The 27,056-nt window shown below is 41.4% G+C and overlaps 1 protein-coding gene and 1 long non-coding RNA gene across 3 annotated transcripts in view; both read left to right on the top strand.

The window, feature by feature from the left end:
* Nucleotides 1-1,929: 1,929 nt before the first annotated feature.
* Nucleotides 1,930-16,114, top strand: LOC306914930. 2 transcript variants are annotated; one of them, XR_013788759.1, is made up of 3 exons: nucleotides 1,930-2,126; nucleotides 6,102-6,235; nucleotides 14,478-16,114. It is a non-coding gene; the product is annotated as an uncharacterized lncRNA (long non-coding RNA). The 2 variants fall into 2 exon arrangements; XR_013788760.1 differs by having other exon boundaries at nucleotides 6,102-6,246.
* A 9,494-nt stretch (nucleotides 16,115-25,608) lies between these two features.
* The window catches only part of gfra1b (gdnf family receptor alpha 1b), a gene marked incomplete at both ends in the record, with an annotated part of 56,461 nt that continues 55,013 nt past the window's right edge, over nucleotides 25,609-27,056 (top strand). Inside the window, 2 exons of the mRNA XM_079492331.1 lie at nucleotides 25,609-25,948; nucleotides 26,492-26,575. Of these exons, the coding sequence (XP_079348457.1) occupies nucleotides 25,609-25,948; nucleotides 26,492-26,575 (424 nt within the window). The remainder of the gene's footprint in view (nucleotides 25,949-26,491; nucleotides 26,576-27,056) is intronic.

Genomic DNA, 27,056 nt, shown 5'->3' with positions numbered 1-27,056 from the left:
CATAAAACACCATTGGCGTTGATCTACGTCAATTAATAAATGTTACTTATAATAGATCTACAAGCTCGCAATGCGTCACAAGGCAACAACAATACTCCAGTAAAGTAAAAAATGTCTTAAATGTTTACTTAAGTACAGTACTTGAGCACATAATATACTATATATAATATCCAACTCTGGAAAACAGACTGTCTAGTATACAGTCTCAAACATGAATAAATATACAGTATGAAGACAGTTCAATCATTCATAACAACAAAGCCACTGTGAACGTTCTGAAGGCAACCATGCCATACAGCAACAGGAAGCAAGGCTATTCCTTATAGAAGCAGCACTTCCCTTCACTCTGTAGTCTCGTGTGTGTGTGTGTGTGTGTGTGTGTGTGTGTGTGTGTGTGTGTGTGTGTGTGTGTGTGTGTGTGTGTGTGTGTGTGTGTGTGTGTGTGTGTGTGTGTGTGTGTGTGTGTGTGTGCCGGACTGCCAGTGTGCCTGCCTGCCTGCCAAACCGTGGCGGAAGAAGCACTGTGATGTTATTTACTAAAGTAAAAGTATAGTAACAATACCACAAGGTACTCTGCATGCCTGTATTACTTTTTTTTTTTTAAATACAAAAAGTATTGGCATCAAAATATACTTCATGTAACAATGTAAATGTAGCCTACTCAAATGTATCAAGATTTTGCTTGACCAAGTTTAATTATTTCCATTTTTTCGATAGAATACATTTATATTTCCGACATTAACCACTTACACTTGCCCTATTGTATGCTTGAGTGGTTAGTGTTTTGTAGTAGGACTATTCTCGATTCCAAATCTAAAAATATGTCACATAATTGTAGTAAAAAAAGAAAGAAAAGAAGATAACAAGTACAATATTTGCCTCTGAGGTGTAGTGGAGTTAGAAGTGTGACGCATCAGAGAATGGAAATACTCCACTGAAGTACAGTACTTGAGTAAATGTACTTTCCACCACCACTGACTGTCATATGAAGTAGCCGCACGCGGAGGAAAGTAAACAAGCTCGGTTCCACACGCCAGCGCTTCTGTCAGCCTTCCTTGTCAATCTCAACCGGACCCAATTAAAAGGAGGAAGAGACAATGGAGGCCGCAAAGATATATAACCCTCCAAAAATAACTCATTATATCCAGGATGACCCGCGGTGATGAGACAATGGCAGCCGTGTGAGTGCGTGTGACACACACACACACACACACACACACACACACACACACACACACACACACACACACACACACACACACACACACACACACACACACACACACACACACACACACACACACACACACACACACACACACACACACACACACACACACACACACACACACACACACACACACACACACACACACACACACACACACACACCTCAATTCAGGGAAATGTTGCTGCTGTGTTTTTTGTCCCCTTCATGGTGGTGCAACACTGACCCCTACTGTTCATGTGGGGTATAGCGGCTCAGATTCACCTGCTAATTAGTGCCATTTGAGAGAGAGAGGGAGAGAGAGAGAGAGAATATCACACACTCTGCTGTATGTGGCCATACTGTACAGCGTGGGTGTATACATAGGGAGGGGGATGGGGTCAATATGTCTGTACACAGACAAATGTGTCAAACACTTGGTCTTGTCTTGTCTATGGCAATGTTTTGATTTTCTTTTTACACATTATAATCTTGTTATTTTGATTATTTTTGTTCACATAGATAGCAGATGATTTAATCAATCAACATAATTGAGGCTCAGTTCCATGTAGCAGTGTTTTCCAGTGCGTGCTGCACATCTCTATTGCACAAATAGACTCCATTTGACGTGGAGCTCAACCTTAATTAACTTGACATTGTTAACACCTGGCTGTGTTTCATGTCAAACTGGCTGCTGTGGTTTTGAGTACACTGTACCACTTGGGTAACGTGTTTGTACACAAACATGCACGGTACGTGACAGTATTGTTTTTGCTCTCAACCCAATGACAGAAAGCTTAGCAGGACTGCAGGAGTGTTGGTTGGTTGGCGAGGACAGGAAAATGAGGAAATGGTGTAAACATTTTCAAACAAGGAAGACTGATCGAGCCAGCAAGAGGCCAAAGCTCCAAAATAATTGGTTTGTTGTTACCTTTTCTCTTGAAGCAGTCTCGATCCATGTAGGCCTACCATGCAGCTACAATCACCACTGTCGGGCGGAAACCTTGCATCTCCATATAATTCGGCATTTTCCTTCATAAATTAGTGCACAAGAGTGTCTGTGTCACACAAGAATAGCGTGAGACTAAATATCTTAATTGCAACAGTTGGACACCTGACGATAAGGAATTATATGCCACTGCTGACTGATGCCTCTGCCATGGTATCAACAACATTAAAGGGATAGTTCCAACTTCCGCACATATAGTTAACCCAAAGATTTTTCTTCTATCGATTACTCCACAGGAGACTTGAACTATAGTATTATTTTGTTTGTTTGTTTTAGTCGCATTCAATAATTTGATGACCAGCAGTGGATTGATTGATTGAAATATTTATTAACAGTTTGCAGAATTACAGTACATTTCAAGCACAAACTCAATACAAAGACTGTTAACTGTGAGTGGACGACCCAATTAAGCATTACACTTGTTTACAAGAGGGTCCACCATGTTCAATTCATCAAAACATTTAGAGACGTACAAATAGACACTTATATATATAGTCAAAGAACAGAACAGGAATTCACCATAGAGGTAAAAAGGGAAAAGAAACATATACAGTGAGGGGTAAAAATGGGGTGGGGGGGGGGGGCGATTCAGATTTTTACGGGGGCCAGTTTCGAATTGCAGCCGTAGGTGCCGTTTGAGAGCGGTTTTGAAGGAGTCAAGGGATTTGCATGTCTTAATGACTGTTGGTAGGGTGTTCCACATTTTGGTGCCTTGTTTGTGCCGAATCTGGGTTGTACATGGTTCGTTGCACTCCCTCTGGTGTTCTGGGTGTGGACTTTGTTAACATTAAGGAAGTATCTAGACAGGTACATGGGTATCTTGGTGGAGTATCGAATCTTGTGGACCAGACCCATTGCAAGATGCTGTACTCTGTCGTTGACCCTAAGGCGCGATTCATACTCCTATTTTAGAGCCGAATAAAAGTCGGTTCGGCTCTGTAGAGCCTACAATGTGACGTCATTTGAGGTTCGGGGGGGCGGGTACCGTCCTAAAGTCGGCTCTTCGGTGCTACTGAAAATTTCTGACGAGCCGAAATCATTTCGGCACTACAGCGCCGAAACAGCGGTAAAATAGGAGTATGAATCGGCCCTAAGCCATCCCAGTCTGTCAAAGTGGGCAGGGGTGAGGCCAAGTAGGAGCCTGACCAGTTTGTTTTGGGTCTGGAGCCTAGTTTTAAGGGCCTTTGAGGTGCTGTGGTACCAGGAGGTGCATGCATAGTCAAAGAAACATTGTACGAGGGCTCCTGTTAAGGTCTTCAAGGTGTTTTTGTTGACCAGTGAGGAGATCCTGTAAAGGAATCTTGTTCTTTGGTTGACTTTTTTGATTACGTTGGAGGTACCCAAAACACAAAGAGTCTCCTTTTTGTCTCCATTAGAGAGTAGCCTATAGGTAGCCGCGATTTGCAGATTAATCTAGAGTTGCAATACCCTCCATTGACTCCCCATTCATCCAATTTGCGTTTGCGATCTGCTTGTATTAAACAACGTTAAACTCACCAACATTGCAGCTCTAGGCCAAGCGTGAATTATCCTCTTTCAATCTGCTGAGCTTTTTTTCAAAAAAATCCACCGTAGACTATGTTTCTGTCAAGAAAAATAAATTCTGTGCATGTGATTCTTTTTCTAAGTGTTGCAGTTTGGAAGCACTCGTTATTTCTAACGGGTCGCGCTGCTGCCTGCTGCATTATGTGCAAATTCGAAACAAGTGGTACGCATGCCGTTTATAGTGACTTCGACGAGTGCTTCCAAACTCCAGCACAGAATCACCTGCACAGTATTTCTTGACAGAAAGTTGCTCATAAGTTATGAGTCATAAGTTATGACTCATAAGTTATGAGTAATGTCTAGCCTACGGTGGATTTTTATGAAACAAAAGCTCGGCAGATTGAAAGAGGGTAATTCAAGCTTCAATGTTGGTGAGTTTAACGTTGTTTAATACAAGCAGATCGCAAACGCAAATAATTGGCTTAGAAATGCGACAAAAAAACAAAATATCCATGAATTCAAGTCTTAGGGTAAGTAATTAATAGGGGGAAAAAAGTCATTTTGAAGTTGAAAGTTCTATCCCTTTATTTACCCGCTTTCAACTTGGCATCCCTAATTTGGGCATTCAGAAATCAAATGTGCAAAAGATTGGCAAAATAGCAGATTTGGTAATTAGTGTGCATTATTTGGACACGTGGTGGATCATACAACAGTGTCGTGCAAAAGTACAGAAAAGAGACGATCTACTACAACTTTGGGCTCGCACTAGACTACAGTATATTGCAATGGAACCATCAAAAACATATATCATAATCAGACCTTGTGAAAGTTAGTTGTGACTTTCAAAAACAAGCATTAAACAGCTCAAAGTCATCACACATATGATCCATCTTTACCACAAGATGGCAGTATCGTCACTTGTGGTCAGGTGCAGCCTCTAGTCTGCTTCTCTCTCTTGTTTTAACATCTGGTTAATAAAGTAAAACATTTTTAGAAAGTCAGAAAGAGAGAGAAAGAGGCTTTGACTTGCCTTCATACATGTATCGCTGGTGTTTACATTGAATTATGTTTGATCATGCTGATTTTCAAAGTAGCTCCAACACTGACTCAATTAATTGTCTCCACCAGGCCGAAGGCATGGGGAGAGAGTATGTTTTGCACTCTGTCCGTCCGTCCGTGAACAGCTAATCTCCGGCACCGTTAACCCGGTCGATGCCAAATTTTGCCAGAATGGCCTGTTATAGCGCCACCAGGAGGCCGACTTTTGAAAAACACATTTTTTGATATTACTCCTCCAGATTCTGTCCAAATCCCGCAAATCGTTACACACTATCTCTATAGTCATGTGTTCAAGATGGATCTGTCCGATATTTCATATTCCATCATAATTGGCTAACATTGGCTTTCAAAGTTTGCAGGATTGGCCCTTTTGAAACAAAAAGCCTCAAATCATGAACGCAGCGTGCAATTTACGTGAAATCTTTCACAGACTTTCCTACTAGGCTGAGGAATATATCCCACCCTTTTAACATTGGCCTGTTATAGCACCACCAACAGGTGGATTTTTGCAAAAAACCTTTTTGGAACAAAATGCCTCAAATCATCCAATTGCCATCAATGGTGTAAGAACAAATGACACCCTTTTCACATTGGCCTATTATAGCGCCACCAGGAGGCCACAACCTGACCTGGCCTGGTGGAGACCTGTGCCCCGAGGGGCACTTTTTCTAGTTTAGACTGAATTTGGTTCAGAGACTAGCTTGGAGTTTCAAATTAGCATTGAGCAGCAATGCTGAACTTATTTTAATGAATAAAACATTTTTGAATCAATCTATTAGTATGTTTACACTGTAACTAGGTCACAGTGGTGGAAAGTAAAGTAGGATTTACTTAAGTACCTATACTTAAGTAAAATGTTGAGGTATTTGTACTGTATTTCCACTTCCCAATACGTTTCTTTCTACTCCACTACATCTCGGATCCAACTACTCCACTACATTTATTTTTTAACTTTTGTTACTTTGTAACTTTGTAATTTTGATTAAAAACTAAGCATACAGTAACTCTCCTGGCTAATAAGCCAGACCGAATCAGCTGTTGGCAAAAACAAATGGCCTGCCGGCACACGACAGTGTGATTTGAGTCTGGATTAGCCAGGCTATACAGTAACCACTTCAGCCCTGTATACATTTACATTTTGGCCGTTTGAAATTAGCCGATCCACAAGGTCACAATGTGTAGCGAGGTGATGCATAATGATTACTTTGGTAGCCTACTTTAAGTACATTTTGAAGCCGATACTCAAGTAAATGTTGAATTACGGACTTTTACTAGAGTATTTCTATTGCAGTGTTGATACTTTTACTTATAAGTAAAACATTTTATTGCTTTTTCCACCAGTGCTTTGGTTGCCGGCAGTGGCTTAGGAGGTAAAGCGGCCGTCTTGGAATCCGAAGGTTCCAGGTTCGATACCCGACTCCCCCAGCTCCATGTCAGTGTTTATATTGAGCAAGGCACTGCATCCCTGACTGCAGGTAATGAGCAGGTTGGTGGATTGCATGCTTTTCTCTGCCGTGTGTGTGAATGGGTGAATGTCATTGGTGGAAAAGGTATTGCTATTGTTTTATTATTTTCTTTTCTTTTTTAGTAAGTATCAATAGGCTACTTCAATGTAGGAATAAGTCCAGAATTCAAAATTTACTAGAGTAAAAGTACAAAAGTATTGTCATCAAAGTATAGGATACCTAAAGTACCAAAAGTAAAAGTACTTGATATGCAGAATGTCCCATTTCACACATTTTAAATGTATAAAATCCTTCTACAAGCCAATCTACAAGCTCATGACATGCGATGTGTCGTGAGCTTGTAGATCGGCTATTTTCAAATAGCCGAGATGAGTAGAAGTAAAAGTATTGAAAATTGGAAATACTCCAGTAAAGAAAAACAAAAACTACAAAAGTACAGTAATTGAGTAAATGTACTTAGTTACTTTCCAACACTGTTGAATGTGAAGTACATTGTAATTTGTCAAGAAGGCACCATTTTGAAAAAATAAACATTTGAATTACAAAAAAAAAGAAAAACCAAAAAAAAGCACCATTTCAGGTAGGATACCTACTGAAGCTCATATGCCCATTGCCCAATATATCCCCTGGCCAAAGCGCTGGGTGGGCCTTTAGCAGAAACCAAAAAATGGAAAAGCCAATCAGAGTCTGCGCTCATGCTCAGGGTGCTGTGATTGACAGACGCTGATTGGCTCGTCCACAGTTTCTGCGAACTGCCCACGCAGCACTTGTGGCCAGACCGGTCCTCAGAAGAGAAGACACATGATAATGTGAATTCAACCGGGATGCTTTACCAGGTAAAACAAAAAAGTGTATAAGAGATATTTGTCTGGACATTTTACACAAAGAAACACCAGAAGCAGACATAAATAGACAGACAAATTAAAAACAAAACAAAAAAACAATGCGCTATGCAATGCAATAAATACAATAAAAGTAAGACAAGGTCCTGGGTATTTTGACCACCAGGTCAAAATTTGTGTCAGATCCGAGATCCTGTGTCTAGGTGAGACATGACCTTTGACACAATCTCACATGTCCCAATAGAAGAGCAGGGAGACAAAATGCAACCACCCCTCAATCCCAATTGTACAAGTTATATTGTATCAACATACTCTACCATACGGTCAGAATGACACTTTATTCTTTAAAAAAAAAAAGTGACATGGCTTTAAATGAATGAATGAAACTGGTGCATCAGTAAGGTGTGGCTTTAACCCTGTGTTAGGGGACGCAGTAGTGCAGTCGGTAGCACTGTCGGCTCACAGCTAGAAGGATCTGGGTTTGATTCCCGCTGGGGACGCTGTGGGTGTGTGCTCTCCTCCGCATCATCAGTCCCCATACTATAGGTGGGGTGGTGAAAGGGCCTTTCTGTATGGAGTTTGGATGTTCTCCCCATGTCCCCTAGGTTAGGTATACCCTCACAAAAAACATGCAGTGATCCTGATATCTAAACTGCCCCCCTTGTCAGGTGAAAAGAAGCGGCATGTCAGTCCATTGCTCTCCCCAGGTTGGCAGAGGGAGTGTAGCGCCCATGGATTACATGATTAGATAATTGACATTGGGTGAAAAAATTGTGGGATAAAAGAAAAAAAAAGTGTGGCCTGTGGAGTAGATTGGATTACAGGATGCCGGGGAGGCACAGAGTCATCAGGACAGACGATGTTCCAACTATATATACATTTATTGTACAACCATATATCGATCAGCCCCTAATAAATCCACCCATGCAAATTGCTACTCTTGCGGTGCAAGCGCTTGGAAGCCTTCTTCAGGGACACATCAGACCAAATTGATATCATCGTAAATTTGTCGCATAGAGCCGAATTACTTTGCCGCACGCCGTTGGCGTCGAGTGCCGGGAATAGCCGATCTACGAGCCCACAATAGCTCGTACATCGGCTATTTCCCGGTGCTCGACACAGCCATGCGGCGGGGTATAAATTTAAACATTAGGCTGTGCTGAGAGAAGCAGTTTTTGTGGCAATAAAAGCAGCACTGGTGTGAATTAATTCTAAGCTCTCTTCCTGTAGCTAATTTCTCTATAGATTTTACATTTGTTTTAGCTGCTCTCTATAAGTTCAAGTAACAGCCATCAGCCATGTAATGGATCTTTTTTGTTCTACTCTCCTCTGGGGGGGGGGGGGCTTAAGTAATTGGTACTATACCATAGATCACCTCCTTGTAGCTGCAATTATTATTAAGACACTAAATTCAGAAATCATGCCACATCCATGTTACAGTATGTCTTCGCTGTCAGGTGGGAACTTTGAATGAACAAAAAACGTTACTTTGAAGGAAACGACATAAAATAACATAACCAGTGTTCCAATGGATCAAATGGAGTTATTCTTGTTTATTAACTACAAGCTCTTGGTCATATTTTTCATTGGTTCAACATTATTATTATCCTAAAGAAATTGCAGATTTACAAGCTAATAAATAATAACATTGTCCCGGTAGTCAGGTCCAGCTTACTAACTGTCTAGAGGTCTAGAGAGATTCTCCTTGCCCGGTCATCATCCATAAGACTTATTCCAGTTAAACCTATAATTGTGCACGCGTGCGCTATTTTCTTTTTTCTCTTATCGGTTGTTTCTTTCATCTTCATCTTCATTGTCATTTTTATTTATTTTTCCTGTTGTGAATATATCATGCCATTTATATTATCTGTGTGGTTTTAGAAATACATGTATTATTATATATATTTTTCTCCGTTTGTCATTTAAGTCACTTCCTCTTCACCAAGAGGAAAAAACAAGTCTAGAGGTCTCAAGCGGTTAAGGGCTTTCACTTTCAGAATGTTGTATAAGATAAAATAGCAGATCTACAAGCTTGTAGATCACTAATAATTGTCTTGAGCTAAATATTGTAGATCATCACTTTAATAATTTAGGAGAAAACATAAAAATTTGAAATAAGGAAATACAAGGTTTCTGCCAGACGGCGACGATATACGGTACTCTGCCATCTTTAATGTATGATATCCTAGAATATGGTTATGAAAATATTGCATATTGCATTTCCTGGGCGGAATGGGAAGGGTTTTATTTGGTTTTTGAACGGATATGAATGACAGTTCCATTGAATGTGACGCTGGCTGCATCATAAATCAACTGGGCCTTTTTTGGAATGCTAATGAGTTATATTCCATAGACCGATCCATATCACTTCACCTCATCACAATGGACTGGTAGGCTTATGTTGGCTCATGCATGAATATTTAATGAAGACACTGGACTCGGACATTCACGCATACGTATTGACTTACTTACTTTTACTACCTTAAAGAAAATGCAAGAAAAACACATTGTTGCTGTTCAAAGGTGGTAAAAAATCGGCCTGCTACTTTGAGAACCACTGCTCTATCTATCTATCTATCTATCTATCTATCTATCTATCTATCTATCTATCTATCTATCTATCTATCTATCTATCTATCTATCTATCTATCTATCTATCTATCTATCTATCTATCTATCTATCTATCTATCGAACAGAGAACAGAGTTTGCACTTAAATCCCAGGCATTTGACTATTGAACTAATCAATTTAATTTATCAAAAATGATCAACTGAGAATTTAATAAAATAATCAATTTGCCGATTTGCCTGGTTAGCTTGTCAGCGCACTTTCACAATTATTCACAAATCTTTCACGACACTGTTGTGCTGTGTGCAACAAAGTCTAAAATAACACTTTCAACACAATCAATTTTTGTATGTAGAAAACATGCTTCCTGATTATGTCATTAGGCTAATCAATAATCGAAAAATAAAACGCATCCCTATACATTTTAATTATTATGGTTGTTTTGTATTACATCCATGTAGCATGATGCTGCGCTCCACAACAACAGAGATCAATCATTGTCATTAGCACTGTCTGCTCTGCTGAGTGATTTACATTGAACCCCATGGCTTTCAGGATGCTGCAGCTATACTGTACATCGTCTCTGTCGGGTGGAAACCTTGTATGTCCAAAACCACCATTTCAACACAATCATTTCAACCCATTAAGACATGAGGTCAATTCTACGAATGTCTTCTGAATCGTTTTCCGAAAAACCTATATCCGTGGTGCTCAAACATTTTCATGTCAAGGACCCCACAAATGATAGGTATTTGGTTGGCCGCGGATGCCCATATCAAAATATTTTTCTTCCTGGGACCCCCAGAAGCAAAGATTTGAGTCAAACATGTTTGCTTTAGAAATGCATTATATTCAAAGATTTTCCATTTTTCAACAAAACAAAAAACGGATCCACAAGCTCAGAGTGGCACTATTTTGAATAGCCAAATAATACAATAATAGTTAAAGTGGTTAAAATGGCAGATTCTTTCCCAGTTGAAATAGGTTAAAATGTTTTAAAACAGTGAGAATAGCCAATCCACAAGCTCCGCGCTGTGAGCTTGTACATCTGCTATGTTCACTATTTTCACAAGAGTGCAACACTTTTCTACACGTATGATGAAGTAGGGGGATTCATTTAAAAAAGTTGAAACATGGCGATGCACTATTATATCTTCATACATTATGTTGGATGATGTTATAGCAGGTCATACAGTATAGTATTTATATTTGTTGTGTATTTTTGTTGATGCTTTGAACACATATAGAACCTCAATGGAAACACATGTCTAGGACTTTTTAGTGTTATCCTTTTAGCCCTAATGTCTGACTGTACCTCGTGCTGTTAACAGTTCTGTCTATTAAAGTATTCAATCAATCAATAAATCAATAGGTAATTTTCCCTATTATTTTTGTGCTTCACATATGTACAGTATGCATATCATACATGTATTTGTATATTACCGTTTTGTTACTTTTGTTATTTTGATTATCTTTGACTATTTATATTTATGATGTGTTAATTTGTATATTTGCCTGTTCTCCTAAAAAGAAACGTGGAGATGGGATGTGGAGATATGAGGTTTCCATCAGACGGAGACAATATAATCCACTGGACACTAACCATTGACTGAGCAATCACGGTCCTAATTGATCCACTTTGGCCAAACACAAAGACTGTCCATTAGCTAAATTGTTTTAACATAACAGGCTATTCATTCACATCAACCTGTGTGTCCAGAGGTAGCCTCCATTTGCTGGTTACATGCCAGATATTTATGTTGCACTGCACTTCATGGTATATTGTATCTGCTAATTGTGCCTGCACATTTTTGTCGCAGCTGCTAAAACCAAGACCCACATCTAATTTTTGTCTCCACCAGGCCGAAGGCATGGGGAGAGAGTATGTTTTGCACTCCGTCCGTGTGTGTGTCCGTCCGTGTGTCCGTGTGTGTGTCCTTCCGTCCGTCCGTTACCAGCTAATCTCCGGCACCGTTAACCCGGTCGATGCCACACTTTGCACACACACTCCCTGGATGCCAACGATGAACCTCTGCCCCACATTTTCCAGAACGGCCTGTTATAGCGCCACCATGAGGCAGCTTTTCATATGTTTTACCTAAAACTGCACCGATCTGCGTGAAACGTTGCATGCACACTCCCTAGAGGCCAAGGACAAACCGTTGACCTGCATTTTCCGCATCTGCCTTTTATAGCGCCACCAGGAGGCCGACTTTTGTAAAACACATTTTTTGATATTACTCCTCCAGATTCTGTCCAAAAATCTCACAAATCGTTACACACTATCTCTATGGTCATGTGCTCAAGTCGGATCTGTCCGATATTTCATATTCCATCCTAATTGGCTATAATTAGCTTTCACAGTTTGCAAGATTGCCCCGTTTTGAACAAAAGCCTCAAATCATGAACGCAGCATGCAATTTACGTGAAATCTTTCACACATTTTCTTACTAGGCTGAGGAATATATCCCACCCTTTTCACATTGGCCTGTTATAGCGCCACCAACAGGTTGATTTTTGCAAAACACATTTTTGGAACAAAATGCCTCAAAAACATGTTTATATTAATCCTAAACATTTTGCCAAACATCTCACACAGTCCTATCCTCCTGGTGGAGACCTGTGCCCAGAAGGGCACTTCTTCTAGTTATTGCTATTGCATCCAGCCATCCATCCATTCTTAGGGGTGTTTATTTTATTTCTTTATTTTTATTATTATTTTCGAGTGGTGCAGCCACTCCAAGGAACAGCAATGTGTGTCTGTTTAGAGTATACCAACAGGTGACAAAGTGGCGCTGTTGAGCTTCACACTGTGCAGTGTGCACAGGTGCATGATGGAAACTGTGTTTTTAGTGTTAGTGTAACACCAGCACAGAGCACAGTGCAGTACAGACTACGTTGTAGCACATCTACAGGTGCATGATGAGAGGCAGTACAGTACAGACTACATAGTCCGACAGCCAATAGTCCAACAGCCAATAGAGGGTATGCGCGTGACATCATCGCCAAACCCGGAAGTTATGCAGGAATGCCTACTGAGTGGCAAAAACTACTTTCTGGCCTTGACAGCCCATACATCCAAACAGAAAAGTCCTATCTGATTGCATTAAACGACATTAAACAATGTTAAACTCACTTTGCATGTTGCTTTGCCACTCGATTTGCCACTCGATGTGCCATTCACTTTAAGCATGCTTAGTTAATGTGGCCCTCAGTTTAATATTACTGGGATACTGATGAAGTATTTATTTCAGCTGCAAACATGACCAGCTTTAATTACTCAAGTCTAAAATAGTAGCTTAATGAGTAGCATTAAAATGTAATTGTCTTTTCTATGCCCAATGTATTTGTATTTAGTTCATAAAGTTAACATAACTATAATTAAAGGCATTTGAAATTAAATAAAAATGTTTCTTTTCAGGATTCCAATTCCAAAATAGCAAAAAAAAATTCAGCATTTAATTTCAAATATAGCAAAAAATAGCTGATCTACTAGCTCAAAGCGCATTGCACTGCGACGCGTTACAACATTAAAATGCAATGTGGCCCTCTGGGCCTCTCCATCGTCAAAGTTGCCCACCCTGGTCTAAGTGGTTAAATGGAAGTGATATTGATGAATTCCAAATATTATCTGGACTGGCGTCACGACTCATGACACCACTTTGAGTAACCCTGATGTACAGTCAAGTAAAAAAAACAGATGAAATAAGGTTTCTGCCTGACAGTGACATGTGTTGTGTATGCCAGGAATAGCTAAACCCCACAATACATGTATAACATTGTGCTGCAGATCATTCTTCATAGATTCCATAAACGGCCTCAGACTTGTTTGACAGCACTGTTGTGTAAATTGGGGTTTTGTATTTGTTTGTTTGTTTGTGTACACATTATAGTTTCTATAATTATGTTGGCTCCATGTCGATATGACATAGCCACTTAAACCCTAAGTGAGGTCAACTTGACCTTCATTCTGAATGCATACGTTCACAATGTGATGTGAAGAAGGTCTTCACTGAGAACACAAATGCATGAGAGCAGTACACAGACACTTCCTTATAAGGTCTATAAATGCATGAGAGCAGTACACAGACACTTCCTTATAAGGTCTATAAATGCATGAGAGCAGTACACAGACACTTCCTTATAAGGTCTATAAATGCATGAGAGCAGTACACAGACACTTCCTTATAAGGTCTATAAATGCATGAGAGCAGTACACAGACACTTCCTTATAAGGTCTATAAATGCATGAGAGCAGTACACAGACACTTCCTTATAAGGTCTATATAAATGCATGAGAGCAGTACACAGACACTTCCTTATAAGGTCTATATAAATGCATGAGAGCAGTACACAGACACTTCCTTATAAGGTCTATATAAATGCATGAGAGCAGTACACATACACTTCCTTATAAGGTCTATATAAATGCATGAGAGCAGTACACAGACACTTCCTTATAATGTCTATAGACCTTAGAAACTCAGAAGTATGAATATTACGCACTTTCATACCTCAAGCAATGTTGTCCAAAATTACACACAATCTCTATCCAGTTAACTGCTTAAGGATAACTCCGCTAAAAGCACTTCACATCGAATACTTCACATTAATGAAAGTTCTGGCAGTTCAAGCCATAAACACACCAAAGGGTCCAAATGGTTGCAAGGACTTAACGTTAAAACCGTCTCAACCCTTTGGTGTGGTTTGGGCCATTGAATTCCATGCGTTGAATCACAAGCCTCAACAAAGTATGTACAATTGTGCCTTCTAGATGTTTGTATTGTATGTATGTATGTATTGATGTCTTTATTGTACTCGACGTCTGTCTTGTACTCAGCAGGGAAATACATTCTCTTCTGACTTGGTGAAAAGCAGTCTTGACAAATTGAGGGCACAACTTTAAACAGCCGAGACAACACGGAGAGGAGAAAGCAATCAGAGAAGAAAAAATAAAGAAAGAAACTGAACTTGTGCTTCAAGGGGAATTGGAATCTTTCATACAAGAGGAAATAAAACATCCCCAGCCAACTTGAGCCAAGGAATATTCTGAAAACACAGCATGTTGTGAAGACCACCTGTACATTGAAAGGGAGCTGTTGGGTACACGCCATTCTCCAGTTTCCTCCCAAACATTCCGGTTTAATCGGTCGGATCAGTGATTCTTAACCTTTTTAAAGTCTGGACCACTAGATTATTTCAAATAATCCTCAAGGACCACCCCACCTGCTCACAACAATGTATGAATGATGTCTTTTCATCCTCATGTCTAATAGGCTCCACTGCCGGTGTTGCCTATTAGACAGCCTGGGTGAGGTATATGTTCCAGAGTCATAATTAGTGGGACCTGAAGAGATCGACGCAACACTAGAATTTGGGCCCCTTCCCTACTTCCTTAGGTGTTACCGATGATACTAATTAAGGCTCTGTTCCATTCTAGTCAAACGGATTTGGGGTGCTGATATTGTGCATGTTGGCTCACTGGAAACACTAAGGCCCTCATTTATCAATGGAGTGTAAAATCTGCCTCAAATTCGAGTGTCTGTTTTGGAGTACACTCACGTCGGCATGACATATGCTTGCTTAATTGTTACTTTACGTTTGTGTTTTTATCTTCTTCCGCCCTGTAAAGCACTTTGCGTTGCATTTTTTGACATGAAAGGTGGTAAAGTTTATTATTATTATTATTTATGAAGAGATCCCAAACAGCTGATCCTTCCTTAATATCACTAGCAGTGATAAATGTGATGGCTGAAATCAATCTGGCACGCCCTATAAAATCAAGCCTCGCCCTCGTTTTTGCGACATGAACAACTGCAATACGACCAAACAACGTATGGAAACTCCTTTGCCTGTTTTACTATTTTGAAAAACATTTTTGATTAGTTCAAATAGCCGATCTACAAGCTCACAACATGTTTATGTAGAGCGGCTAGTTGAACAATTGTAATATGTTGGCAAGGGCAAAGTGTTCTTGAGTGGGTTCCAAAATGGCCCCATATGAGTATGGAACCAAATGGACACTTACAGGTCCATTTTGTTCCATTTGTACACACTCAGAGTGTTTTGTTGGTTAAAACAAAGCCTGTATCCTAGCTCTTTAATAAACCAAAAATAAATTTTCATGTAGGTGAGAAAATGTCAGCCAGTTAGGCGAGAGTGTCCATCTTTTTATAGTGTTAAAACGCCTGTAACCATGCCATAGAGTACCAGTAGTCGTCCATGGACCGCTGGTTGAGAAACAGTGGATTAGACTATTATGTTTCATCTTCAGGCAATTTCAGAACAGCAGCCCAGCTGGCAGCTAGTGAGGCGATGTTAAAAGATAACAAGGCATTATTTTTGGCAGAAGCACAAACACTGAATTGATTAACCGATTGTGACACACTTGTACAAAGCTGAACATGAAGTGTGAAGTCTGTAAAGAAGGAAAACAGTTCGATACAACCTAATGAAGCACCTCTCTTCACCTGTGACTGTAGTCATTTAATAAATAGGGAACGCTGTCAAAATGACTGTCTTTTTCAGAAACAAAATATTTTCTATGACAACCAAAGTACATTCACCAAACTTGCATCAAACGCATTCAACAAAGAACCATACACCACAAACAACAGCAAAGCCACTGAACTTAAAGTGCGTGCGTGCATGCGTGCGCACACGCGTGGTATATACTTTTTTCTTCAGTAAAAACGAATTATTTCATCCACCACTGGTGGGGAGCATCAGCTTTTAAAACATTCCATGAAAGAGCTACCGTCGGCCGAGCACGAACGGAACGGCCTCCTGCTAAATTTAGGCCCTCTACTGCATGTATCAAGCTATTCTTTGCTCAAATCACAGAGGAGGAGAATGCATGCTGCTCAGTTAGAGTTACATGGGCAGATGCATTACAGACACTTGACTGACACCGTGCAGGCCTTTGTGAACAATACACTTCAGGCTAAATTCCTGGCCAGTGGTCTGCTCTTTGCGCAGAGTCTTAGTTCAGTGGTTCTAAACCTTTTTCATTTCAAGGACCATCAGTATTATTATTATTATTATTACTTATTATTGTTATTATTTAACACATTTCTGTGTTATTGTATTCCATTGAATAAGCTGCCAGTAAGGAGCCCCCACCAGGAGGACAGAGCCTTCGTCCTGCTCCTCCCTCCTAATACTCCCTCCTGACAGGTGTCGCCCCCAGTCCGTAGGATATTTACATGCAGTAAGAAGTATCACCCTCCCGGCTTCTCTATCCTGAACACGGGCCAATTGTGTTTGTAACTTTGTATAGATACCCCAGACTGGGGTGGCGGGCAGCTACATCACCACTGTTTGTATAGATACCCCAGACTTGGGTGGTGGGGTATAGATACCCCTGACTGGCGTGGTGGGGGATACTGTAGATACCCCAGACTGGGGTGGTGGGCAACTATACCACTGCGTCACCCGAACATACGTCTGATGAAGAGCCGAGAAGCTCCAAACGTCATGTCCACCATGTTGAAAGGAACCTTAATTTGAGCTTTGGAGCACTATCCACCTTACCCTTTTTTGGCATTTTAAGTAACCCATCAAGAGGCTGATTCTAAAAATGCAATCTTCTAAATCAGTAGCTCTCAAACATTTGGACAAATTGATATGGCCGCAGACCCCGCCACCTGAAAATGTGTTTGCGACAACACCCCACAAGAAGAGAAGATTTGTCTTTAAAAATCCAAAAGTATTTTTGGAACACTGCTATTTTTGAATAGCCAACACTAAAATCTAAGATGACACAGATGCATTCCTGGGTTTTAACGGCGTAACGCAGACAAGCTTGCAACCATTAACATAAATTCACACAGACATTACTCAGACATATAAATCAGATATACGCAGCCATGCATGTCGCAAACTTCAACTATACCCGCCAGTCTGAGAAAGCCCCGGTGATGTGGAGAAAAATCCCAATTTGTGTGCACAGAATCTGGATGATGTGTGCATTAACAGCTCTCTGGCCCATCAAAGGACACGCGAAACACTTCAAGGTCTGCTGGGTATGCAGACAGTCAAATATGAAAACACATGCAGTATAACAAACAGGCAATGCTAGCTTGCACAGACAGCACGCTGTCTATTCCCAAACCTATGAAAAGGCTTTCAATTTCCTCAAAAGGATGAAGACTTTGGCAGAGTATAGAATGACAAGTGCTTCATAACAGTATACCTTTTGCTGTACTTTATCATGGCTCAGCCATTAGCACGTGCCCATATAAAGCATGGCAATACAAATCATCCATATCCACACATGCAATATGACAAGCGGTAGTGTTGATTTTGTAAAAAAAAATGTCATTGACTACCTTTTTTCACTGAGAAAACTAAATAAAAACTAAGCTATGAAGACTAAAACTAAGACGACATATACAATACAAAATAAGTAAGTCATTTTCTGTTCATTAACGAATTGCGCTGTGGCGCATTGTGAGCTTGTAGATCGGCTACTTTCAGCATGTAACCAAGTGTAAAGTCAGCCATTTCAATGCCATCAAGGCCTGCCAAAATAAATGTTTTGTCGACAATATAGCACTTAGCCTGTTGCTGTGTGCCATGTTGATGCTAGTCACACAGTCTGCTCTCAGGGGCATAGAGAGAAAGTATAGCTTTTAAGTATAGCTTTTCCTAGAAGATGCTATTGAGAGAGCCTTAATGGGTCTATTCATTGAACGACCTTGGCCCTAATGGCCTTAATGTTTTTGACTGAAAACAAAATATATAGAAACTTTTCTGAGTTTATGGTCTAGTAGTGGTGTTGAAATAGTTTCATTTCTAGGACCCCATAACTCTGAGTGTACAACTAGAACCATGAAATGGACCATAAGGGTCCATTTGGACCCCTGGATCCCACTTTGAGAACCACTGGTATTGCACAATGAAGACCAGGCAGGCGTCTCACTCTATCTTGTCTCTTGACTTTTCAACTTAACGTTTGCATTGTATGCCCCCGGCCACTAGCAACGGTCTATAGGCCCGAGGCATCCACCTGCCAGTCCCAACCTTCTGTCCCTCCGTCCGTCCATCAGTCTGTCTGTCCGTCTCAAACAAACCAACCTTATGTCTGTCCGTCTGTCCGTACCAATCTTAAGAAGCTCATATATCAGATGGGCATTAAGGGAATTTGGCACAAACGTCCACGTGGGCACGGTGGGCTCACAACTGATTACTCGGAGTAGGTGCTGGGTACAAAGGTCAAGTTCATCTATCCCAATTCTCAGTAAAACTATGCCTAAACCTAACCTTATTCTTAAACGTGACGTGACCACAGTGCCTAAACGTATTCCTAAATGTATCTATCTATAAATGCACCAATTCTGTGTGTACATACTGTACGTATGTCTTTAATCCACGTAACTCGAGAACAAATTTGACACACGCATTCCACACCCCCACAGGGAGTGCAGTGCCGGTGACGAGTTGGTTGGACCCACGGTTGTCCAGAACCGCCACAAAAGGCCCCTGCCTGCAGGCTCCATATATGGAGCTCAGCGACCTGTTCTGAGTAACACTCCATATTTGGGCATGCCTGACACAAAACTCCATATATATAGGAATAAAGGGACACAGAGAGACAGATTCAGAAATCTCCATATATGGGCATAAAAGGGACACAGACAAATGGGTGGAACAGGTACTCAGGTACAACGGGTATTGCATAGCCGGGTGGGGCATGGATCTCCAACTTCCATCGTTACCGACTCGGTGCTCTACAGCCGGGCACCGGTCTAGTTCCGAATAAAACTATATGCATAAACATAACCTCAGTAAAACTGCTTAACCCCAAACATATTCCTATAACAGAAACCTCAGTAAAACTGTGCTTAACCCCAGACGTATTCCTATAAACAAAACCTCAGTAAAACAAATGCAAGAATAAGAACCGCTGGGGGCGAGTGATCCGGTTATCTTTGAGACCCTGTTTTCTGACTCTGATATTTGTAAGATGTTGTTTAATGCATTTTATAATCTCAAGTGTTTGTTAAAATGTATTATTGTTGTTGTTTAGTTGGCATATGGGTGAATGGTTCACTGGTCCCTATACTGTTGAGGTGATGGTTGATTGAGGACACTCTTCCCCTGATACAACACACCTGTGTCCTGTCCCCTAAATGATAAAACATCTGTGTCCCTCCTGTTCTCTATATGACTGATGGAATTATATGTCCCTCAAACCCCTGAAGACTGAAGTTGAAATATGTGTAGCTTTTATTAAAGAATAAATAATGATAGTGATACCTGATGAAGGTCGTTTAGACCGAAACGTTGTCACTCTGAATAAACTGCTGCTCTATAAATGAAGTCAGTGTGCGTGACCCTTTTCATCTCATGATTTGCATTTGGTTGCCGGCTCCTACGCACCTGTCCTTGTAGGTGTGCAAGGCCTTTTCTCTACAAAATATTCAAAAATAAATAAAAATAAATGGCTTGCACTGTGGCTACAAGTGTGACTGCCTTCCTTCATAATAACCTGCAAAAAATGTTTATTAATTATCATATTTGATTAAGTTCAAAGGAGCTTTATTGGCATTAGAACACATACATTTAATATTGCCAAGCAAGTATCAAAACATAATAAAACAATTTAAGAAGAAATGGGGAAAGTATGTACAGTTGGAGGAGTTCATTATCGTGTATAAACAGAGCTACTGTATGTCACATTTCAATGTTATACACATGTTTGCAAGGGTACCTCTAAGAAACAAAATAGCAGCAATCTTTCAGGGTTTTGTGGTCACTTTTTGGACAATTAGCAGCATTTTTCCAAAACCTATTTAAACTATCACTATACAAAAAGCCACGGATTTCAAATGTACATGTTTAAAGGTAGTAGCTCCGTTTATATAAACAATACTTCAGAGGTCCGCTCAGTGCGGTAAGTGGAACACTCAAACACACTCACCGGCCTCACCCCCATTTATTTTACACGGTCGCCCTCAGTTCGGGACCACTCGTCGTACTTTCCGCAGAACGCTTCCAATCGTTTCCAATACTCTCAGTATTTATACTTTTAGGCTACTTAAGTAAAACATTTGAGTACTTTTTTCCACCACTGCCTAATATTAAGTTAGGATGTAGGCTAGGCACAAAAACGGTGACAATGACGGAGGCGCGCCGTCTGAACCAGACTTGAGCCACGAGAGGCACCGCCAAGCAAGCTCAAATACTAGAACGCTCGCCGCAAAACACAGCTTGTGTGGGCTCCATTACAGCAAACTCTGAACCGTCTCTACCTGGTATTCCTAAATGTAACCTCAGTAAACTAGGGGCTCCATTTTCGTCACCGCTAAACCCCTTATCCCTAAACTTCTTTGCCTTTTTTTTTAACTATTTTGCAAAACATTTTTGAATAGTTAAAATGGCCAGTCTACAAGCTCACAACGTGTCAATGTAGATTGGCTAGTTGAACTATTCAAAAATGTTTTTCAAAATAGTAAAAAAGGCGAAGAAGTTTAGGGATAAGGGGTTTAGCGGTGACGAAAATGGAGCCCCAAATGCCTAACCCTATAACCTTATATTATACCTGACCTTTTAACCTCAGTAAAAATATGCCTAAACCTAACCTTATTCCTAAGCTTAACCTCAGTAAAACAGTGCCTATAACCCTATATTCCTAAACTTTACCTCAGCAAAAGTATGCCTAAACCTTACACTTATTTCTAAGCACCACTGAGCGGTCGGTGTGCGGCCTGTTAGCTGCAGCAAGCTCAGGCTAGCCGTGCATGCCGAATGTTGTGAAGTGGTGGCAAATTTGGGGAGAGCGTTCTTGTATTCCTCGGTAAACACATGCAGAAGACATGTTTTTCCACACAGGCCTAACTGTAAATGATGCTGGATAACACGTGTGCAATTGTGCATTTCCCACTACGGCACATTTGTGATAGTTCAGTGATAAAAGTGTTACAGTAGTAAAACACTTATAGTGAGAGATTGCAATGACAACTGGCACACCGCGGGTGCTACTTTATATATGGCAGTGGTTCTCAACATGGGGTCTGGGGTTCTGGAAGAGGTTCCATGGGGTCCCCATGCAGCAAACTCAGTATTTACAGCCTCAGCAATCAGCTTAACCTGTGAACAAACGGTAACGGGCACCGTCGCCCATAAACCATCTCACCCTTGTTTTTTTCCACTGACCGCTCGGTGCGGCGGTTCTTGCATTTAGTTTTGTTTTACTAAGAATAAGGTTAGAAATAAGTTTAGCGTTAGGCATAGTTTTACTGGGGTTAAGTATCGGAATAGGGTTAGGCTTTTGGGTTTGGTGTTTTAGAAACACAAATCTTGTATATGGGGGTCCAGCTGGCACCTTCCCCGCGAAATGAATTTATTCCCTTGTTTGTGCTGAATCTGGGTTGCACATGGTTTGTTGAACTCCCCCTGGTGTTGTGGGTGTGGACTTTGTTGACATTAAGGAAGTATTTTGACAGGTACATGGGTATCTTGGTGTTGTGCCGAATCTTGTGGACCAGACCCATTACAAGATGCTGTACTCTGTCGTCAACCCTAAGCCATTCCAGCCTGTCAAAATGGGCAGGGGTGAGGTGGGTTCAGGGAGTGAGGCCAAGTAGTAGCCAAGTAGCCTCCCCATTTTGTTTTGGGAAGTCTAGAGCCTTGTTTTTAGGGCCTTTGAGGTGCTGTGGCATGAGGTGCATGCATAGTCGAAGAAACCTTGAGGGCTCCTGTTAGGGTCTTCAAGGTGTTTTTGTTGAACAGACTTTTTTGATTACGTTGGTGGCCATTTTTATCACCGGAAAGATTTGCCTGCAGGATGGAACCTAGGTAGGTAATTTCATCTTTTCGTGTGATAATATTGCACCCACTCTAACCAAGAAGCCATCTGCCTTGCTGAGATTACTATGTGATCCAAAGAGAATGGATTCCGTTTTCCTAGGTGTAAAAATATTTTGTTATCAGCGAGCCAGTGCAGATTCTACCGATTTCAGGGCTGAGGGCCTTTTCAACCTGCAGTTTGTTCCTGTCTGAGACCAGCAGTGCAGAGTCATCTGCGAACAGGAACAAGTTGCATTAGTCACAAGCTGATGTCATGTCGTTTACATAGGAACAGTAAAGGCCATATATGCTTCCTTGTGGAACGTCACAGCTCACTGGGCAGGGGGGGCGGGCAGTGTTAAATTGCTTTTAGCTTTTTAACCAGTAGAGTATGGATTGGTTAACAGTGCAGTCATGGCCGTTTTTAGGAGTGTTTTCTCTTTTTTTTTTTTGCAAAACTAATGCTTGGAATGGATATATATATATATATATATATATATATATATATATATATATAATCAATCACACCAAATGTCCTACTTTAAACAAAAGAAGCCTGTTGGCTGCTGGACTATCGACATGTTTGAGAACAATTGATATAATAACTAGAAAAAGTGCCCTTCTGGGCACAGGTCTCCACCAGGAGGATAGGACTGTGTGAGATGTTTGGCAAAATGTTTAGGATTAATATAAACATGTTTTTGAGGCATTTTGTTCCAAAAATGTGTTTTGCAAAAATCAACCTGTTGGTGGCGCTATAACAGGCCATGTGGTGGGTATGGTGCGTTTCTTTGGGTTGGGTTGTGAACTCTAAACCAGTGGTTCTCAAACATTTTCAAGGACCCCCAAATTGACATGCATTCTGCAGACCCCCATATGAAAATATTTTCTGCTAGGGAAATGTTTTGAAGATTTATCAAAATGTTTTGAAAATAGCCGATCTACAAGCTCAAAATGGGCAGTAATGGGACGCGTTTGTGAGCTTGTAGATTGGCTATTTTCAAAGTATAAAATGGGATTAAAGTGGTAAAATGTTCCATATTTTGCTGTGGACTGCCTGGAACTTCCTCAAGGACCCTTTGAGGTCCTTGAGGAAACTTTGAGCATCATGCAAACTTTGAGCATCATGCAGAGGGCGCTGTTTTTCCTTTAGGTTTTCAGATTGCACTTAAGAATGAAAAAGGCACCCTAAGAGTGCTCCACAGTGTGCGTAGATTCTGTTCTTACCTACGAACAAATCACAGCTAAGAAAATATTGAGGGATCCCAAAACCTTCTTAAAAACTTCCTAAGTGGGTCTAAGAACAAATTTCCTCTTAAGAACTTCTTAAGAACGGTTGGCGCATGATGCCCACTGTGTAACGATTTGTGAGATTTTTGGACAGAATCTGGAGGAGTAATATAAAAAAATGTGTTTTACAAAAGTCGGCCTCCTGGTGGCGCTATAAAAGGCAGATGCGGAAAATGCAGGTCAAAGGTTTGTCCTTGGCCTCTAGGGAGTGTGCATGCAACGTTTCACGCAGATCGGTGCAGTTTTAGGTGAAAAATGTGAAAAGCTGCCTCATGGTGGCGCTATAACAGGCCATTCTGGAAAATGTGGGGCAGAGGTTCATCGTTGGCATCCAGGGAGTGTGTGTGCAAAGTTTGGCATCGACCGGGTTAACGGTGCCGGAGATTAGCTGTTCACAGACGGACGGAAGGACGGCCGGACACACACACACACATGTACACACACACACACGGACGGAGTGCAAAACGTACTCTCTCCCCATGCCTTCGGCCTGGTGGAGACAATTATGGCACACGTGGTGCAGTGGACAGCTGGATAGTAGGCTACAGGGTTGGTGTTTTTCATCCTCCACAAGCATCGACATTATAGTATTAGCCAGCCTATTGTTATAGGTCGGGTCGGCTACTGAAGTCCATCATTCCATGCGTTTTGTGTCTGCACGCTGCGCAACTTCATCACGCGCACGTCCTTGAGCGCGCGACGCCACAGACACGGCTGTGACGCACCGTCTCTCAAACTCAAAGCTCGCCATTCACTTTGACGCTTTTGGAGAGAGCGGAGCAGCATCCACCACCAAACAAATAACACGTTACCGGCGAAACAAACAAACAATTGTCATTCGGAGCGCGTTTGACACCTTCGTTTGTTTTAATGGAATTAAACCCTTAAATTACCCTATAGTTAATTGTGATGCTGGGAATGTAAATTACGCACAGCCAATTTGTGATTTCCCCCTGCACTGACTCTCGAGTCACGACCCCGTGGTGCGTCTCCGTCCTCAACCTTGGGACAACTTGTGTGATTTTTGCACTGTTGGTAACCGTCCAGAGCAGTGAGTGGATGCTGGATGGGACACGTACAACAAGGACAACACAACAGGGACCCTCAACTCGTCTGCTCCCGGTACGAGAGCTGCTGGAGTGGGACGATCTGTCCTTGATGGTCAGGGTAGCCTACAGGCTGCTTGTTGTAGATTCCACGCGCGTTCTTCTCCTCTAGTGTTCCGAGTTTTGACTCCAGTGGGCTACTGGTCTGGATCAACGTTTCTATATGCGTGTGGATCTACTGTGTAGAACATGCATCGTAACTTGCACACGGAGAATTCTCAGCGCGAAGCAACAGCTCGGATCAATCTGGACATAAAGTGCCTGGATGTTGGATTGTTTTGAAAGCCCGTCACTTTGCAACATTACAAACGCCCGTGGGCTCAAAGCGCGATGGTTTTAGCGACTGTTTTCATTGTGCTGTGCACGCTGGGTGAGTAATCTGACAAGTTTTACTCACAATTACATTGAATTAGCCCCTAACACGGCTCCTGTTCCATGATAAATGGAATGTACGGCATGCGCAAAACGTTCTGAATGAAATGGACTGAATGCAATAGAACTTTCAGTTAATGTTTTTTTACTGACACTAATCAGAACATTTTGGCTTCAACATATGCTTTTAGTATATTTTGTATTTACTATCCAGTGTGAGTTAACAATAAAGTTCCTTGGATTGATGGATTCAAGACGATCATGTATTTTATCGACCGAGTCTGACTTTTACTGTCGTATTTGCAAATACCAAAATCTATGGTAGGATAGTCTTAGATCAAGAGTAATGCTGCCATGAACCTAAAGTTCAAAAAAATAAAATAAAAAACTCTACAAATGTTGTCAACTTGAATGAATCCCCCTTTAGATTCAGTGTCCACGTTAAAGGGTGCGGGGGATGATCGCACCACGGCTCGCCTCCCCGTCCGCCTGGACTGCGTGAAGGCCAGCGAGCAGTGCCTGCGGGAGTCCAGCTGCAGCACCAAGTACCGCACCATGAGGCAGTGCGTGGCCGGCGGGGAGAGCAGTAACAACCTGACCGCGGTCACCACGCCGGAGGCGCAGGGCGAGTGCCGGAGCGCCATAGACTCCATGAAGCAGAGCCCGCTCTACCACTGCCGGTGCCGGCGAGGCATGAAGAAGGAGAAGAACTGTCTGCGGATCTTCTGGAGCATATTCCATAGTTTGCAAGGTATTAAACTTTGTTAATAATAAAGATTCAAGAAGTCCATAATATATTCTGATACTTGCCTTGCCTAAAATCCATACTTCAAAGTTCAAACAACATCAGGAATATATACTTATTTCCCATTAAAAAGAGGGGCTAAAACAAATGGATGTGGACATAAAATTAATGTAAGCTTATAAATAGCAGATATCTTAATAAAAGAAAAAGCATGCATTGCAATAGACACTCACTCACTCACTCACTCACTCACTCACTCACTCACTCACTCACTCACTCACTCACTCACTCACTCACAGACTCACTCACTCACTCTGTGTCTCTGCGCTCTCTCTCTTACTCTTTCCCCCACCCTCTGTCTATATCTGACTCTCTCGCTCTGCTTCTCTCTCTCACACACACACCCATGCATGCGCGCACACGTGTGTGCGCGCACACACACACACACACACACACACACACACACACACACACACACACACACACACACACACACACACACACACACACACAATGTGTTATTGATTGATGCTCACTGTTCGTATCCAGGCAATGATCTGTTGGAGGAGTCACCGTATGAAGCGGTCAACAGTCGGCTGTCAGACATCTTGCACTTGGCTCCCATCATTTCTGGTAAGAAGATGTTACAACTTACACATCTCCTCACGACGCCTACACACGCTCCAAGTCCATCCATCCATCCCAAGTCAGAACTTTCTTCCGATATCACTTATAAGGCGTGAAATTGTCGTCTGTCGTGAATTATCTTTTGTTGAGCTGCAAATTCAGTACCACTTGCACCCTCTATATTTTTAGATCTGCAATTTTTTCCCCCAAAATAGCCGATCTACAAAATGCAGTGCATTTGAGCTTGTAGTTTGGCTTTTTTGGCAACCCCCCCCCCAGGGGGGATGCATGGGGGTTCAACTGGTTAACTAAAGTGGCATTTTAAGTTTAGCACGATAATATCATTAATCACAATTATTTTTGCCACAATAATCGCGACGTGTAATTATAATTTTTTGGGTGGATAATCACTTATCCAACAAAAGCGTTTCATGGAATAGACACCCTTCATGCTAAGTTTACTGCCAACCAAACCCCCTGCTCAGTA

The sequence above is a fragment of the Electrona antarctica genome (genome assembly GCF_951216825.1).
Source record: "Electrona antarctica genome assembly, chromosome: 22".
Taxonomy (NCBI): domain Eukaryota; kingdom Metazoa; phylum Chordata; class Actinopteri; order Myctophiformes; family Myctophidae; genus Electrona; species Electrona antarctica.
Note: the sequence above shows the minus strand (reverse complement) of the source record. Positions and strands in the feature narration are given on the sequence as shown.